The sequence below is a fragment of the Canis aureus genome, chromosome 20 (assembly GCF_053574225.1).
Source record: "Canis aureus isolate CA01 chromosome 20, VMU_Caureus_v.1.0, whole genome shotgun sequence".
In the NCBI taxonomy this organism is placed as follows: domain Eukaryota; kingdom Metazoa; phylum Chordata; class Mammalia; order Carnivora; family Canidae; genus Canis; species Canis aureus.
Window position 1 is genome coordinate 5,756,158 of NC_135630.1, and position 16,408 is coordinate 5,772,565.

Below are 16,408 nucleotides of genomic sequence, written 5' to 3' on the forward strand. Positions count from 1 at the left end.
TTGATGCATCAGTTATACAATTATATATATAAAATGATGTATAGAAAGTATTAAATACAAAACTTTGCCAAAATCAAAAACTGAAAAATAACTGACCAAATCTTTTAAATTATTTCAAATCCAGTCTGAAAACAAAGAAAGCAATAATAATATTTTAAGACTCAAACTCAGCTCTGAGAGAAGGCCATAATTAAAAATCACCTTGAACTTTTAGCTTAATATAACCAAAAATATCCTTTACCAAATCAAACAATAATAAACACTAATATTCTTTTTAGCTTGACTTATAAGTGGTCTCTGCTTATTTACCTCATTATTACCATAGACAATTATCATGCTAGTAAATACCACAGAGCTCTCAGCACTTAAAAAGTAAAACATTTCAGAAATTAATGGACAAAAGAACTAATACAAATGTGATATGTTAATATTAATTATATTTTAGGAGACTCTTTAAACATATTAGGAGAATATTCTAGTTACATTTCATCTCGCCACTCCAAAGAAAAATTTTTCATTTTTCTAGGTTTCTTTCTTCCACTCTTAGTCCATATATGGGCATACTTTTATTCAACTCATACTTTTAATCAACTATGTTGTAATTACTGTCAAACTATAAAATAGGTGGTCATTTTAAAGGACTATGTAGAGTCACTGGAGCTTATAAATATTTTTGTCTATTCAAAACAAAAAACTCAATGTGATTTTCTGAAGACTAGGTTAAGTCTGAGTTTAAATCTTACTCACCCATATACTTAAAATGGACAGACACAGAATATTGTGCTGAGTAAATGTACTTCTTTAACTCTCATGTTTCACTTTTTCGAAACCCAAAGGCTAATGGCAGTTTAGCTGTCAAATTCTAAGTAATGGCATAAAATAATTAATCCACGGGAAGTGATTCTGTATTTTGTTTCAGAACAGAATACAGACCACATCATATATAAATAAGGGAGACATCTGGAACTCACAAGTAGTTCATAAGCTTAAATACAATAATGTATTGATATCTAAAAGTTTAAGAGAATAATGCAAAAGGACAAGACTAAATATTATGTATTATCAAATTTAACATGCTGCTGTTAATGGCATAACAAGTAGACTTACTGTGTCTATGGAAAGACACAATGGGAAGACACACATTATAGGAAGCATTCACTTTAGAAATAACATGCTAGGAAGCTTTATTTACAACAGCAGTAGTACTTAAGGCTCTTCTTAAGAAAAAAACATCACAAAATAAATAAATTCCCAATGCCCCATCCAGCATGCGGTGCTAAAGTACATACCCTTTCTTCTTGTAGCAAAGTCACCTATGGTTTGTGAATCAGTTCGCTCTAAACCATGGGGTTTGGGTCTTAAAATTTTAGGACTTTGACCTAATTGGTAAAAAGAAGACTCTCTTAATATAATGTTATTTTTTAATGGGAAAAATGGATTCTGTAAAAAAAGCATACAGAGCCCTGAGCAGAAATGTTACAATCTCAAAAGCATAAACAAAAGTTTGTGGAAAATATTTCAATCTTGTTCAGTATATCGTTCATGCTCGGTACAATGGAAAGAAGAACTTACATGCAACAGTGTGACAAGCAAAGTATTTAAGAGATGGTAGGGTTTTAGTGGGATAACCACACTGGTTAGTGGTTATCTTTATTTGGGGAAAGGGAGGAAAGACATGTGCCATGTTAGTTATTCCTCTAACATGCCTTAGAAAACTGGATCAAATAAAAAATAATAAAATACCTCAAAGTACATCTTTTCTTCAAAGTCTGACGTCTGATAAGAAAGTATCAAAGCCTATATCCCTATAATATTACTTTCTTAATTTAATGTAGGTATTTAAAAACCCTTAACCTAACTTACTCCTTCACCTCCTGACCAAGGGCCCTTCTAGAGGAGCAGGTTAACGCTACACTGTTTGGTAATCCAAGACCAAAACCGAGACCAATGTTTGTTTCCCTTGGATACCGACTGGTAGGTCCCAGGCAACATCATTTTGTAATTATTAGAGGTCTTAATTCTGGAAGTGACTGTCTAGCTTCGATGTTAAGTGTCTGAAAACATAGATTCAGTCGCCCTCGTTTTCTTTTCATGTACTCTCCCACACAGAGGTACTGCTGGAAAGCCTCATGAAAAGGATAGGGTTAACATCCTGCAGTGGCCTCACTTTTTCCCATAGGAAGCCTGGAGGCCGGAGTAGAAATATCATTTAAATTAGTAACTTAAGCTGCTCTCTTCTCAGTGGCACCAAATTTTCTTCTTTTTTTGGCATTTACAAAACTGAGTCAACATCTATTAGACAGCAGAATTAGAATTTGCTGATTGAGTGTCAATATCTAGTACCTTCTCTACTGCAGGTTAAGTTTCTTAAAGTATGAATCTCTAGGTTATAAAACGTGACAATTCTCTAATGAACCAATTTTCTAAGTTAGGGAATTAATACATTGAGTTCATTCAGAAATGAGGCAGGTATAGTTTAAAATGTGAGTGAGAAAATTTAGGGCTGTGCTCCTACCCCTAATGCTGAATACCTATCCAGGGCCCACGCTGGCAGGGAACTTTCCTAAAAACAACGGAGGATGTCAGTTTTTTATAAACTCCCCGAAACAATGTACTTTCCTTCAAAAAAAGTAAGAGGCGGAGGGTAAGGGTTGCTACAAAAAAATATACTTATTTTTACAGCTAAAAGCCTTTTTTTTTACAGATCAAATCTAACTTCTTCATTTTATGGATGTGATAACCCTGACGAATGAAAGAGGTTAAGTGACTTGCTTGGGTCATGACATTAATTACGGAGGCCAAACGAAGGCTTCCCCATAGCTGCCTGCTGGCGTATGCTCCTGTGCTGTCCGGCTGTTGTACTTCTCTATCCCCTTGGGCAATGGAAAATCCTAGGAAACCGGTGCTTAGAGGTCAATTTTGAATTGCTCAGTTCAGTTCGAGATCTTACATCTACTTGAATGACAGAGAGTTTATCCGTGAGCGAGGTCAAGTTTAATATTCACTTCTCAGGGCTGCTTCTGGTTCGTCGATGTTCCCTCAGTGTGTCTCTGTCCTCCTCCCTTTCTGAAAGACTCACTTTCATTAGCTTTCGGCTTCCTCTTGATTTTTCACTCTGCTTCTCTCCCAGCGATCTCCCTTGGCATTTCTTAACTCCGCACTCCTGGTATCTCCATCTATGCTTGTGGTTAAGTACTCGAGGTCCTGGGACTGCCAAGTCCACCGCCCATGATGCCGCTCCGTTCTCCTGCTGTCTCACAGACCTCCCCAGTGAGCCTTCTGACGCCTGACCCTGACCTGATCATCTCCTCTCCAAACCAATTCCACCTTTTAAGCATTTTCAAGGGTACTCTTTAGTTTTCTTAATAGAAAAATACTGTATCAAGTGAAGTTTTTAAAGTGTTGTTTATAAAATTTACATGTACTTTCCACTCCATGCAAAGCTTAAGGTTAATTCTGGGACAAAAGTTGCAATGTGGAAGCGTGGCACTGAACTATACTGAGTCACTTAGGCATTTTCTTAGCTTTATTTCTTTATACCCCTCCAGACTCAATTTAACATTGATGTTCCAGACGGAAATGAAAGTCATACCCAAATGATGGCTCAGTACTACTTATGAGGATGGGAAGGTAAAAAAAGGCCCAAGGTGTCAGTACACTTGTCTCAGCCCTGTCTTCTTCTCTACTGTCTACAGGCAAAATCTGGATGTTCTCCTGATTGTTGAAGCGTGAATATAAAGAGTAAGAGATGGAAATAATAAAGTGAAGGCAAAAATAAACCAACTTTGGAGATACACTGATTCTCAAATTCGGAGGTAACTCACTGGCGCCTCAACTTTTAAATCCAAGGCAGTTCACAGCTTGGCTTTAGTTAGACTACCTCTGAACAAAGAAACCAACATTATGTCATTTAACAGAGAGCCCTACCTAGGGGTGAAATCCCCACTGTGCTTTAACCCTTCTGGGGGTCAATCTCTGGATCACGCGACTTGCTCTCTAATTCAGAGTACAGGTTGATAAATCCTTCACCTAGGGTTCAGCTCCTTCTCTGGACACCCTAATCTACACATTTACACAACACCCCACAGGGCTGCTCTGCAGGCGTCACGCTACCTATTCAAAACACAATTTCTCCTCTGACTCATCACAAGCCCACTTTGTTTCCTCTATTACCAGTTGCCCTCGCAGATCTCTTCAAAGTCATCCTAGATTCCACTTTTCCTCTAATCTTTGTTTGATAAATTTTGTATTTATAATGACAGTATGATAGTCTGTTTTCATTTACCTAAGAAAATAAAAAATCTGCAGGTCTGAAGTACTTTCTTAAAACCTTCCTGTTTTTAATGTGTACCTTACTTACTTGGTTTGTTTTCCTGAAAGTGATGAGCTCACACTGTATGGCTAAATAACCTCCGCCTATACTCCAAATGCTTTACAAAACTTCAAAAATCCCTGTGAGTCCTCAAGTTGAGGGACCACATGAGAGCCAGGAAAGGGGTTCTGTTACGTCTTTCCTCATTTGATCGTTTCTAGACCAAGGCATTAAGAACCCTGGATTTGGAAAACCGAGTAAAACACTCTCTGGGGGAAGATGCTGCAAAAATGTGAATTCTGTAACATTTTACATTAGAGAATACAGTTTTCTTTCCCTATCATATCCTTAAATCATGGAATGAGCTTCCTAGGCACCAACCTGATCACATTACCTGCCTGCATAAAACCCTTACGGTGTAACTCAGAATAAAGCCCTAGCTCATTAGCATGGATTATAACACCCTCAGGATCGGGCACCTGCAAGGCATCTGGCATTTCTTCCTCCATTCATACTCTGCTCCCCTCTCGCCCAATCTTATTCCCTCCCTCCACTGGCGACTCACCCAGGCCCAAATGCCCTCGTTTAAAGGATCTGGGTATGCTGTTTATTTTGCCTAAAGGAGCCTCTGCCATCCCCCCTCCTCCACCATCATTTAACTGCCATTCACCCTCCCAGGCTTTCCTCAGGGGAGGTTAAGTAACAGTGCCAGAAGCTTACCTCAACCACAGCCCCTTCCACAGCAATTATGATAACGTGTTTACTTTTCTCCCTCCTCCAGTAGACGGTGAGCTTCTTCAGAGAAGCCACCTTTTCTTCCTGTGTTTAGAGACCCAAGACCTAGCAAAGGGTATATCCTATAAATTGGTATGCACTTAAATCTATGTTGATGAGCTTATGTTCTCTTAAAGCTAGTGATGTTTAATCTGATCAGTATCATAATTTTTGTTTGTCCTTTAAGTGGAAAAAAAAGAGCAACTGTTCCAAAAGTTGGTCATCCCATATATATGGTCAAGGTAGTCACATGAGGTCATGTTTCAAATAAGCAGATGCAATCTTTTTTTGCAAAGTCCATACACTATTAAGTATTATTTTCACAGGTACTGCTTATATAAATTCAACACAAAGTGGAAAATTTATTTTCTGTATTATTACCAGTTTAACTTAGCCTAAATTATTTACTCTTCTACAGTTTTACAGATTATACTATTTCTATTACACATCTCAAAAATCAAGAAGAAAAAAGATAATTCACAACATTATCCTCTGATAATTCCAAAAAGTAATCCAGGTAGTATACTGAAAAACATTTACATTTGTTTTAGTGGTCTGACTATGTGAAAAAGAATATAATAATGATACTTATATACCGGAAGGTAAAGAATATTTAGGAGAAATAATCTGCATGTAAACGGTATGCTGTAAAAATGCATTCCATTCTTTTTTTTTTTTTAAGTTTTTATTTTATTTAAGTAATCACTACACCCAACATGGGTCTTGAACTCAAGACCCTGAGATCAAGAGTCGCTTGCTCTTCTAAGCTAGCCAGGCACCCCAAAAATGTACTCCTTTCAACTGTATTTGTATTTAAACTGTTAACATCAAACCAAAAATCTGACTTGAGATTCAGACTTCATACTTGTTTACTAAAATTGACTTATATTTACTAGTGTCATTCATCCATTTTCCAAACATTTATTATAGTATAAAAGTTTTTTTTAAAAAAAGCATATTAAAAAATAGAAATAAAAAGCATGTTAATTTTTAATCACATTCAGAAACTTCATTAGATCTCTTGGAAAAACATCTAGAGGAAATATGTCAACTGCCAAAAAGACCCATCTAGGGAAGCTCATCTGGACTGGTCTTGTGGATGCTTCCTATACCGAAGTGAAGACACATACCTGAAGATACTTTAATCAGACTAATTACAAAACCACCAGAAGTAAATTTGCACTTTTCCAGAATCAATACAATAACTAATGGCCAGAACTACTGCAGAAAGTGGTGGTTGGACAAGCCAAACAAAACAAAGTATAAAGATAGTGTCTGAGGATCAAATGGCTGCCACACCATGTTAGGAGACTAGATGGGGTAGGGGGCCTACCTAGGTCAATGCAGTCGTTAAATATGGTAGATTCAGGCAATGACCTACTTTAAGAGAAGCTACAACAGATATCTTACAGAAGTTTCTAAAACTTTATAGACTTGCTTCTCAATTAAAATGTAACTTTCAGTCGAAGTAATGAAAACATAATTTGTCCTGCCTTTACAATGACTCATCTGCTTTTCTATATTTAATATATGTGAATTATGCTTTTTTTCCTCTATTAATACACACAAAACTTGGTTCATAACAAATATGATTGTGACAGAAATAGTAGGGGTGAAAATATAGCTACCATAAGTTGGATGATGGGCAAAAGGGCCCATGAAAATACATTAAACATAAGTGTTTAGAGCATCTATGTATTTTTGAAGCTTCAATTACTCAGAAGTATTCAAAAAAACCTATCTGTTTTAGTAACTACAGCAGCTGACAGATATAATTGGGGGGATAAACAAGACTAGAATGTCACTCATTTACCATAGACTCTTCCAAAGAAGACAATCATGGACATTGGTTACAATGGATGTTGAACTAGCTATTTTGGGCTTTGAAACTAATCAAGCCATATTTGATAGAATCCGGTTTGCTAATTACGAAGTTTAGTTAATAAGAGATAGTGGAATAGATTGAATCATGTATCTAATGTCACAAAATTTGGAAGTAAAACAGACTCATCTGATGCTATGTGTGAGAAGAATTTTGTGAATAAGACACTTGTTTTACAATTTTTTATTTTCAGTTCTTTATTTTAAAGATATATTTATTTATTTCAGTGAGAGAGAGTGAGTGGGCATGCGCAGGGGAGAGGGGTTCGTGGTGGTGGAGGGGCAGAGGGAGAGGGAATCCCAAGCAGACTCCATGCTGTGTGCGCAGCCTGACATGGGGCTCAATCTCACGATTCTGAGATCATGACCTGAGCCACAATCAAGTGTCAGATGACTGATTGAGCCACCCAGGTGCCCCTGGTTTACATTTTTAAAGATAAACTGCTCCAAGTTCTGAATTTGGGTTTTCATTATGTTTTTCTTGAATAGCTATAACTTCCTAAAGTGAGTTGACAAAGTTTGCTAGGTTAAATGGTTTCTCATGCTTTCTCTTGTACCATATTTATTTAAAAAGCACAATACTAAGAAAAAGCAAAACTTTTTTTTTATTACTATGATTTTAGTAATCTCCAACATTTTGCTAAACCTATATTCTCCTTGATTTTGTCAAAACCTGTTATTTTATTCTAGGTGTTTTCTCAGTTCATTTTGTATCTCAGCATAGATACAAAAAAAAAAAAAGAAAGAAAGAAAGAAAAGAAAAGAAAAGAAAAGAAAAGAAAAGAAAAGAAAAGAAAAGAAAAGAAAAAAACCAACAACCTGGCTAGTGAGCTCAGGATTGTCTCTCAACGGTTCATTTAATTTTTTAAAAGACTGAACACAACCTTCAGAAGTAACCAAGAACCCACTTTGTTCTGTTTACTCTAAGTCACTTTAGGTTGGTTTAGAGAACTAGGGTGTCTACGGCCACACACGTCTGATCTCAGAAGCTAAGCTGGGTCGGGGCTGGTTAGTACTTGGATGGGACAACTCTAGGGCAATTAATTGCTAATGTACTAGAATATATAGCACTTCCACTATATACACAGGGAGGTATAATCATACAGATGACATATAGCATACATGCTGTATTATGATATATTCCATAATATGAGGCACATGAGCTCTGTGAGACCTAGAGAATTACTAAAAGCATATCATTGTGATCTCAAAACTTCTCTAACATATACACAGGGATATCTTTTCTGATTCTTCATTATGCCTACTTTGTGTAATTATATTGGGAATTTTCAAACTGTGTTCTGCAGAGCCTGAAGAAAGGAAGGGGCAAGCAGAGAAGCACAGCGGGTAGGACCCAGCACTTTGTACACTTACCCTAACAATACCACCTCCACATTTATGGAGGCCCTCTAGACATAAAATTTACATTTAGGTGTTAAAAAGTAGAGAGCTGCTGGGGTGCCTGGGTGGCTCAGTCGGTTAAGTGTCTGACTCTTGGTTTCAACTCAGGTCATGATCTCATGGGTCATAAGATTGAGCCCCATGTGGGGCTCTGCGCTTGGCAGGGAATCTGCTTCAAGATTCTCTCCCTCTGCTCCTCCCCACACTCATGATCAGAAGGTCTCTATCTAAAATAAGTAAATCTTTAAAAAACAGATTTGCTGCTAATGTGCTAATACAGAAAGATAAGAACTAGTTTAGCATTAAAAATGAGTATTTCAATATTGCAAAGAGTTCATGACACTTGGACCTTAATCCCTCAGCAACCTGTGAACTCAATTATAAATCTATGCATGTCTAAACATACTTTTGCATTTTGTATGCAAAGAAAATGACTAACAATGCCTAACCAGATTTAAAGACAAACGAGGACAAAGGAAAAGTTGTCAAAAAGCCTGTGATGCTCACACCCTTTCTAAGATAACCATCCCTGATTGCAATACAGCCCTGCTGCTGGGGCTGTCTGGGTGGCCATGGGTGTTATATACATGACCATCTCCCCAGCTGTCAGCCCAAAGGTGGGCAGCTGACCAGTGGCAGCCAATCCACAGGCTGGCCCACAATCCACCGTAGAGCCTGCGTGAAAAGACAAATAAGACCCATCAGATTCTCCGTGAGCCCTCTAACGTGAGTGAATAATGATGGAGGCAACGTCCGGCAGATACAAGAAGCTGCATGCATGTAAAAAGGGAGCCAGAAGGCAGAAGTGAGGCCACAAAGGGGTGTTACAGGCCCCAGCTCCTGGAAGGCAGAAGCCACAAAGAGGATACAGGGCAGGAAACAGAAAAGATGGAAAGAATGTGAGAGAGAGCAAAGCAGATGCAAAGCCTTCCCACAGGACAGAAATGCAGACAGCGGGACACAGTGATGGTCCCCTGGGAGTGCTTCTGTTTCTAGTGACTTTCTCATTCCAGCACAGGACCAGCCTTACTTCCTTTACTTAAAGGCAAAACATAACAAAACTCATTTTCTTCGGATCCTCTGTTCCTCACAATTGGAACTTAATTAGAAATATATTAATGATCTAAAGCCAGGTTAATGAGAAATTTAATCCGATATTGCATGCCCTTAAAAAGCTATAGACAGCACAGGAGACTTCAAATGTGCTGAATTTCCCAGAAATGGTGCCAAGTCATCACACAGCCAATATACTAACTTATTTGGTTGTCAAGATTAAATCACATTAACAGCATGCTGCAACACAGCTAGTTGTCTGCGGTTTAACCACTCAAACCCGAAATTTAAAAACCTGGATCTGTATTACCAATTTTAAAAGTTTCCTTAATACTAAATTCTTAACAAACCCTAGAATTTAATGTTACTTTATGAAGGCCAGTATGAAGGAACAGACTAGAAGCATCTATACCACAGCAAAGGCAGAATAATATTTAAGAAGTTGTTATATGGACAGACTGGAAAGATTGTACAAGCAACCTCATTGTTCTTAGAGAATGACGTCAAACCTACTACTGATCTCTAGTCTGATTGGATATCCTGTACTCTGGAGAAGAGGTTACAAAATAGCAGCCAAAGACCACGTCTAGTCTGTACAAGTGTTTGCTTTGGTCTGCAGTACTTTTTTTTTATTTTTTTGTTTTTAAATTAAACAAACTGATCAAACTCAAGAATCAAAAGATGATACGCACAAGAGATGAAACTTCTGGCTTCTCCTGATACATCAGATGATTTGCCTGTGTGGGGCCACAGCAGACTCACAAGTCAACAAAGGACTACCGCCCAGGAGCACTCAGTTACTCCATTTGGAGCGGGCAAGTGCATTTGAGTTTCTCCTAATTTTCTCCTGTTGTTTGCCAACCTTGTGAGTATTTTAGTTTGTAACCTCTGCTCTAGAGACAGGAGACAGAAATCTCACCTGGGCATCGACATACAACAATTATTAATCTACAAACAACAATACTGCACTAAAAACAAGTTAATGACTAAGGTACTATGATGTACTTCAGAACTTCCAGTCCCGATTCCATTTTGGATTTAATGACCGGTAAGTGCAGCTGGCAACACCCCTGCCCCCTGCCCCTTGCATTGCACCGTGCCCTCCCTACCTTTCCTGTCAGGCTTGAGGTTCCTATCCACGGGAGGTGGTTCACAGTCTGCAACAGGAACTGGCCTTCGGGGAGGGGTCTTTGGGCTGGACCGGAAGCCCATGTGAGCAGGAGGAGGAACTTGCATTCCGAATGAAGAAAAATCAAATGTTCCTGGAGTCATTGGCACATAATTTGCTTCCTGAATTGGTTCCGTAAAACTGCTGGAATGTTGTCGTGGAGGAGAATTGGGATTCATTGGGACGTAATTTTCATCCAGTTCTTCATTTGATACACTTCCCACTGTCAATATATTTTTGATTTTCTAAAACACACAGACATTTCTCTTAATAAACACAAACTATTATCCAACGTGAGAACACGATTCTAAGTCACACCTATTCATACGGATCTGAGGGGACTTTTATCTAATGACCTCATTTAGTCTCAGGGCACTGAGTGTGGAGATCCTGACAATGAAATGCATTTGATGACACCAAGGTCAAGTATACTTACAAAGTGGTTATGGAAGCCTTCAAGTGAACTAGACCTGTCACTTGGAAATGTTCGTGGGATATCATAGCAGTCTTGAGAACTACCATCTAAAACAGAAAACAAACGATCAGCATTTCCTCCCATTTTTACCAGTTCTCAGGGTTTTCAGAATGGTCTCTTCTCTCTCTTCACACACATGCATGCGGGTATGCGTGCACACACACAGATTTTTAAAAAGACACTAACAGAATAATATCTTGAAAGGGTGCATTAAACCACCGGCAAACGCAGACACTCACTAAATGCTAACCAGTACCAGCATTTGATTATGAATGTCTAAGTCTGGGATGAGATGGGTTATTTAAATACTACTCTTTTCTCGTCTTCTGCACCACCTTGGGTCTAACTCATATTTCACTAACCCGTAATGAGATTACAGAGCCACTTTGAGATGGGAATTAGAAATTGGTGCTGGATGGCTGAGTCAAATCTCCACATTAGTACTCTTCATGATGCATCAAATCTTTATTTTCTTTAGGACTGGTGGGAAACTCTACCACAAAATATAGAAACGTTGGCACATAGTTTTTAGGGCATGTGCATCTTAAACTCTGGCTTTCTATTTCTAGGACTTTAAGAACCTTAGAGTGTAACCCAGACTGAACTTCTCTCCTCTGAGGTCGGTAACTTTTGGCAAGCTCTAGGAGATGGCATATGACTAAGTGAAGTGGCTAGGGTAAGGGGAGAGAAGATTCAGAACTTTAAATAAAACCAAAAAAAAGCAGAATGGCACGACTGGAACTGAGTATACTTGTTAGACACTACATACAAATTGCTTGTTGAGGAAGGAAGGAAATGGAGCCCAGCAGATGTGACACAGAAGCGGCCATAATGGCACACAAATACAGGAAAGGGATGACTTGGAGAACTTTGTGGCTGCTCCATTTCCTGTGTCTCTGTCCCAGCAGAGAGTCTACCCACCCAGGATACATGGAAAGCAGAAAAAAGGGGTGCACACTTCCTGAGGCAGGAAAGGATCTCTAAGGCCATACTTCTTCAGGGATGAAAAACTCCAACTCTTTCTCCCTCCAGCAGAACATGCACTCAGGTGCACGCTGCATGCACAAACACCCTTCCCAGGATCTACTGAGACTCTGATATCTTCGCTACATGAGTGGGTAACTCCAGAGCTGAAGGAAGAAAAGGACTATCATTTAACATCATACTATGCTAAAAAGAACAAATATTCAGATGCACAGATTTTCTATCATTAACCTCTAACACAGTAGAAGCCACTTAGAGCTGACCTTTTCGCAATTTGTTCAAATCCACAGTGGAAATGGTATTACTACGTGATGGTGGCATCCCTGCTGTAGGGATACAGTAACTACTGTCAGTATCTGAGGCCGTGCGTGTGATACTGCACGTTTCCACAGGAGATCGGTCATGAGCTGGATGTGGTTTCGGTGGCCGAGGAGGAGGAAGATCTGGAATAGTGTCTAGCTTTGACGTCTGTCCCAAAGTTCCTTCTGGAAATGTTCGTGGAATCTGGTAAGTATTACCAGGTGTTGGAGGAATGTCATAACTAATAGATACATGCCTCATTTGAGTCTCTACACTTGATGTCCCAGATGGGGTATTAAAAACATAGAGTTCTCCATCTGCCTCGGTACTGGATGGAGACACCTTTGGTAAAACATCGTGGGAGTAGCTCCTGGGCAGGTTATAAAGGCTGGAGTCTACAGAAACAGAGGCAGCACGAGACGGTGGAGAGTCATACATCATTTGCTGCTGAAAAAAGCCATTCACTCCATGTTTGCTCTGGGAGGAAGCAGGATTTTTATGAGAAGGGACGTTATCATTGCAGTCTGTTTCAGAAGAGGTGGATTTTGCAGAATCAGCATGTGTTCTAAATAAAAATTGTTAATGACAGAAAATAAAACATGGTGAAGACATAAGACTACATTTTAATAAATATATTTATAGCTCAGCAATCAAAATACATGGCTTTTCTCATTCGATTTTTTTGTGCGATCCGTAAGATTTAAAGCATGAATGCTTCTTAGTTTTTATGATTACACCAGACAACACAACCACCACCACAAAACCACCAAAAGCATTCTCTCTAATTCCTGTCCTGTCCCAGCCCACACCCCCAACGGCACCTATTAAATCCACACATAAAACCCTGATCCCTGAGGCACTAGAATTAGAAAGGTACACAACTCCAAGAAAGGTAAATGATTAAGGCATAGACACAAGGAAGAGCATTTCCTCTGAAGAGCATGCAGAACCCTTGGGCCAACACCGTTTACCAAGTAGGTCCACTTGTTCCTTACTCAGCCCACCTCTGGCACCTGCTGTTCCGTAAGACTGTGGGATTGCAGAAATTCAATGTCATCTACAAGGAGGTGGCAACTTGAAGGCTTTTGTATATCTTTCTTTCTACTAATTTTCTGTAACAAACATTTAGCCAATACTATAAAGATGATCAAAATATAAGCCACAGAGTTTGCAAACTCCGAAAAAAAAAAGAAAAAAAAGGAACCTTCAGAACTCTCGTTAGAATATATTTGTTTTTGGTCCATTCCTAGTCTCTGCCTTTTGTGGTATCACAAAATTTGGGCAAAATCCAGAATGAAGCTAACAATAACAGCACACTGTACTTCCTTAATGGTTAACAAGATACCTTAACTACTACTGTGAGTGTTGTCCAAAGTCCTGTAGGAACTTGAACTTAATCTTTTAAAAAATAAATTGTGATAGTCTTTTTAAGGTCCGATATTCCCTGATTTCTTAGTACCACCTGGCACCGTGTATCACACTTGTTAATTGAAACTCTCCACCTCTGGTGTCACAGAGCCCATAGTGCAATATCCCTTCTCTCTCACTGATTTTTGCCTTGTTCTGCTGACTGGTTCCTTCTTCCTGGGTCTCCACCTGGGAACAGCCAACAGAATTCAGTCTTCTGAAGCTTTACCACGCACATCATTTAAAAAGCCTCCTTTCTCATACCTTGACTTTCCACTGAATGCTGACAACTCCCATCTTCTTGCCAAACTCTGAATCCCGTATTTTCAAACCATTCAAATATATTTCTACCTGGCTATCCCAGTGTTAACCTTGCTTGTGTGTGCCAAACCAAACTCAACTTACTTCTCAAATTGGTTGTCCTTTCTGACTGGCCATTAAAAGAAATATCTTTATCTGGATTCTTGAGGCCCAAAACGTAATCAGCTTTGATCCATACTCTTTGATTTCCACCATCACTCAGGCACCAAGCCCTTTTTCTAACAAAGTTAATTATTTCCCTGCTGCATTCCCACTGTCACCATCTTGTGTTCAGGTCCAGGTCTCTGCTAAGATTCACACCAGTAACCATCCTAAGAAGCCCTTGAGGATCTCTTTCCTCCAGTTTCTCCTCCTAATGGACCCAAGGGACCACATTACTATATTGCTGTAAGGTCTGTATCTTCAGGATGTGATTTCCGTATTACTCATCTACTTTGAGAAAATCCTGTTAAGGGTCCCAACAGGCTGTGAGAACCAAAAAAAAGCCAACAAGCCACTCTACTTGGTGTTGAGGCTACCATCACTGGCTCCACCGGGCGTACCCTATGTTCTCCTGCAGTGGAACCCTCTACTCCAGGCAGGCGCTCCTCCTCACCTTTCTCCCACCCTTCACTCTCACCTTGCCTTTCCCTCAAATAATTCTTATGCAGATTGCTAATGACAGGGTCCTTTTCTCTCACCCAATCTGGGTAGTTCAAAATCCTATCCCTCCTTTGAAGCGTTCACCCTCCACCTTAAAAAACACTTGCACTGTCCATTTCAGGAACTTCTAATGAGCCTACACATATTCTAAAGTTTGCACTTCACTGAATTCAAACAGGTGAATTAAGAGAAGCTAGAAGTACAATGAGTAATAAGTACCCTGCCCTTGGCTAGCTTATAGTTTGGTGAAGAAGAAGTTAAAATATCAAGCTACTTCTAATTCTGTGATAAAATACAGATAAGGAGGCACAACCAGGATGCTATGAAAACCCAAACAGGCATTTAGTTAAGCCTGGGAGTTTGGGGGGAATGTTTTCTAGAGGAGTACATGCCTGAGCTGAGTCCTGCAGGATGAATCAAAGTTTGTGAGGCAATGCTCCTGCTGTCATCTACAAACACTTAACGCTTTGCACGTTCTGACTCCTTCACAAGCTCCACTTGTAAACTCTGAGGGGCTGTATCTTATGTAATTAGTCTGTACCTTCACAGCACCTAGCAAAATAGTGGGCACATAGTGGATACTTAATAAATATTTGTCAATTAATTGTCACTTCTGCAAAATATAGATTCAAAATATATCTGAGCAAGGATTCTGAGAATAATTTCCACTATGACAGGAAAGCTGTAATACCAATCACTGAAAGATACCATATAAAAAGAAAATGTTCTAAAAACTGCCATTTTGCTATTGGCTTTTTAAAAGCTGATGTCGAAAAAATAATTGTGAATCTCCATAATAAAATCTTAGTTAGTAGCACAGGTAACAAAGTTGCGAATGTGTAATTTTAAATACTCACAGCAAACAAGCAAAATCAAGTTAGAATTTGATATTATTAACTAGTGTTGATTTATAAAAAGATTCTTTTTTTGCTCTAACAGGTAAAATCCCATTACAACAAACATGTAGAAACCCATCTATGGAATGTTTGTATTCCATTATCTCAGGGAATAATTTGCAGTAACTAAACCATGGTTCTTGACAAATTCTATATAAAAACTGAAGGAGCACTTTGTATGATCTTAGCCCAGTAACAGTCACTTTCTCCATGAAAACAACAACTTTTTCAGTATAATATGCTTAATATCCAATCATTCTGTTTAAAAAAAATACCTTTCACATCTACTATGCAATTCATTCCCACTTTTTTATATACTGCACATCAAGGTGTAAACATCCAAACATCACTACTATCACACGGCTGCTAATGGCAGAAATGGGCTCCTGGATCTTCATTTTCTGGCTCTAATTCTCACCGTTACCTCATGCCTTCCAATTACTAAACAACAAATGACAAGGATGACCAAATTAAAATATCATACAGCTTAGAAGAAAAGAAGGGAGTAGGAATGAAGATGATGGGGAAACCAAGGATTTGGGAAAGGCTTTACGTATAATACCTTGGGACAAGCACTGAAATCCATATGCTTCTTCTACTTAAAAATGTATAAAGTCAGAGTAAGCTCTGCTTCATTGCTAGGTATCATGGTCAGAGAGTTTTAGTTTTGAGCGATATATTGGACGTCATAAAATTTCACTAAAACCCAATTTGTATATCCTACAGAATTTGCTATATTGGGATTTTACCTGTATAATTAATTTCTCACACAGATCCAAAGCAACCACAACACA

The 16,408-nt window shown here is 38.8% G+C and overlaps 1 protein-coding gene across 6 annotated transcripts in view; it reads right to left on the reverse strand.

Moving 5' to 3' along the window:
• Nucleotides 1-16,408, reverse strand: part of GAB1 (GRB2 associated binding protein 1) — a 114,760-nt gene that overhangs the window by 10,514 nt on the left and 87,838 nt on the right. For 4 of the 6 annotated variants that reach the window (XM_077860905.1, XM_077860907.1, XM_077860910.1 and 1 more), the window contains 4 exons: nucleotides 12,312-12,913; nucleotides 11,026-11,111; nucleotides 10,531-10,834; nucleotides 1,290-1,379 (listed from right to left, as the gene is read on the reverse strand). In XM_077860905.1, coding sequence (XP_077717031.1) covers nucleotides 1,290-1,379; nucleotides 10,531-10,834; nucleotides 11,026-11,111; nucleotides 12,312-12,913 — 1,082 coding nt within the window. The remainder of the gene's footprint in view (nucleotides 1-1,289; nucleotides 1,380-10,530; nucleotides 10,835-11,025; nucleotides 11,112-12,311; nucleotides 12,914-16,408) is intronic. The other 2 variants (XM_077860909.1, XM_077860908.1) reach the window with 1 other exon arrangement.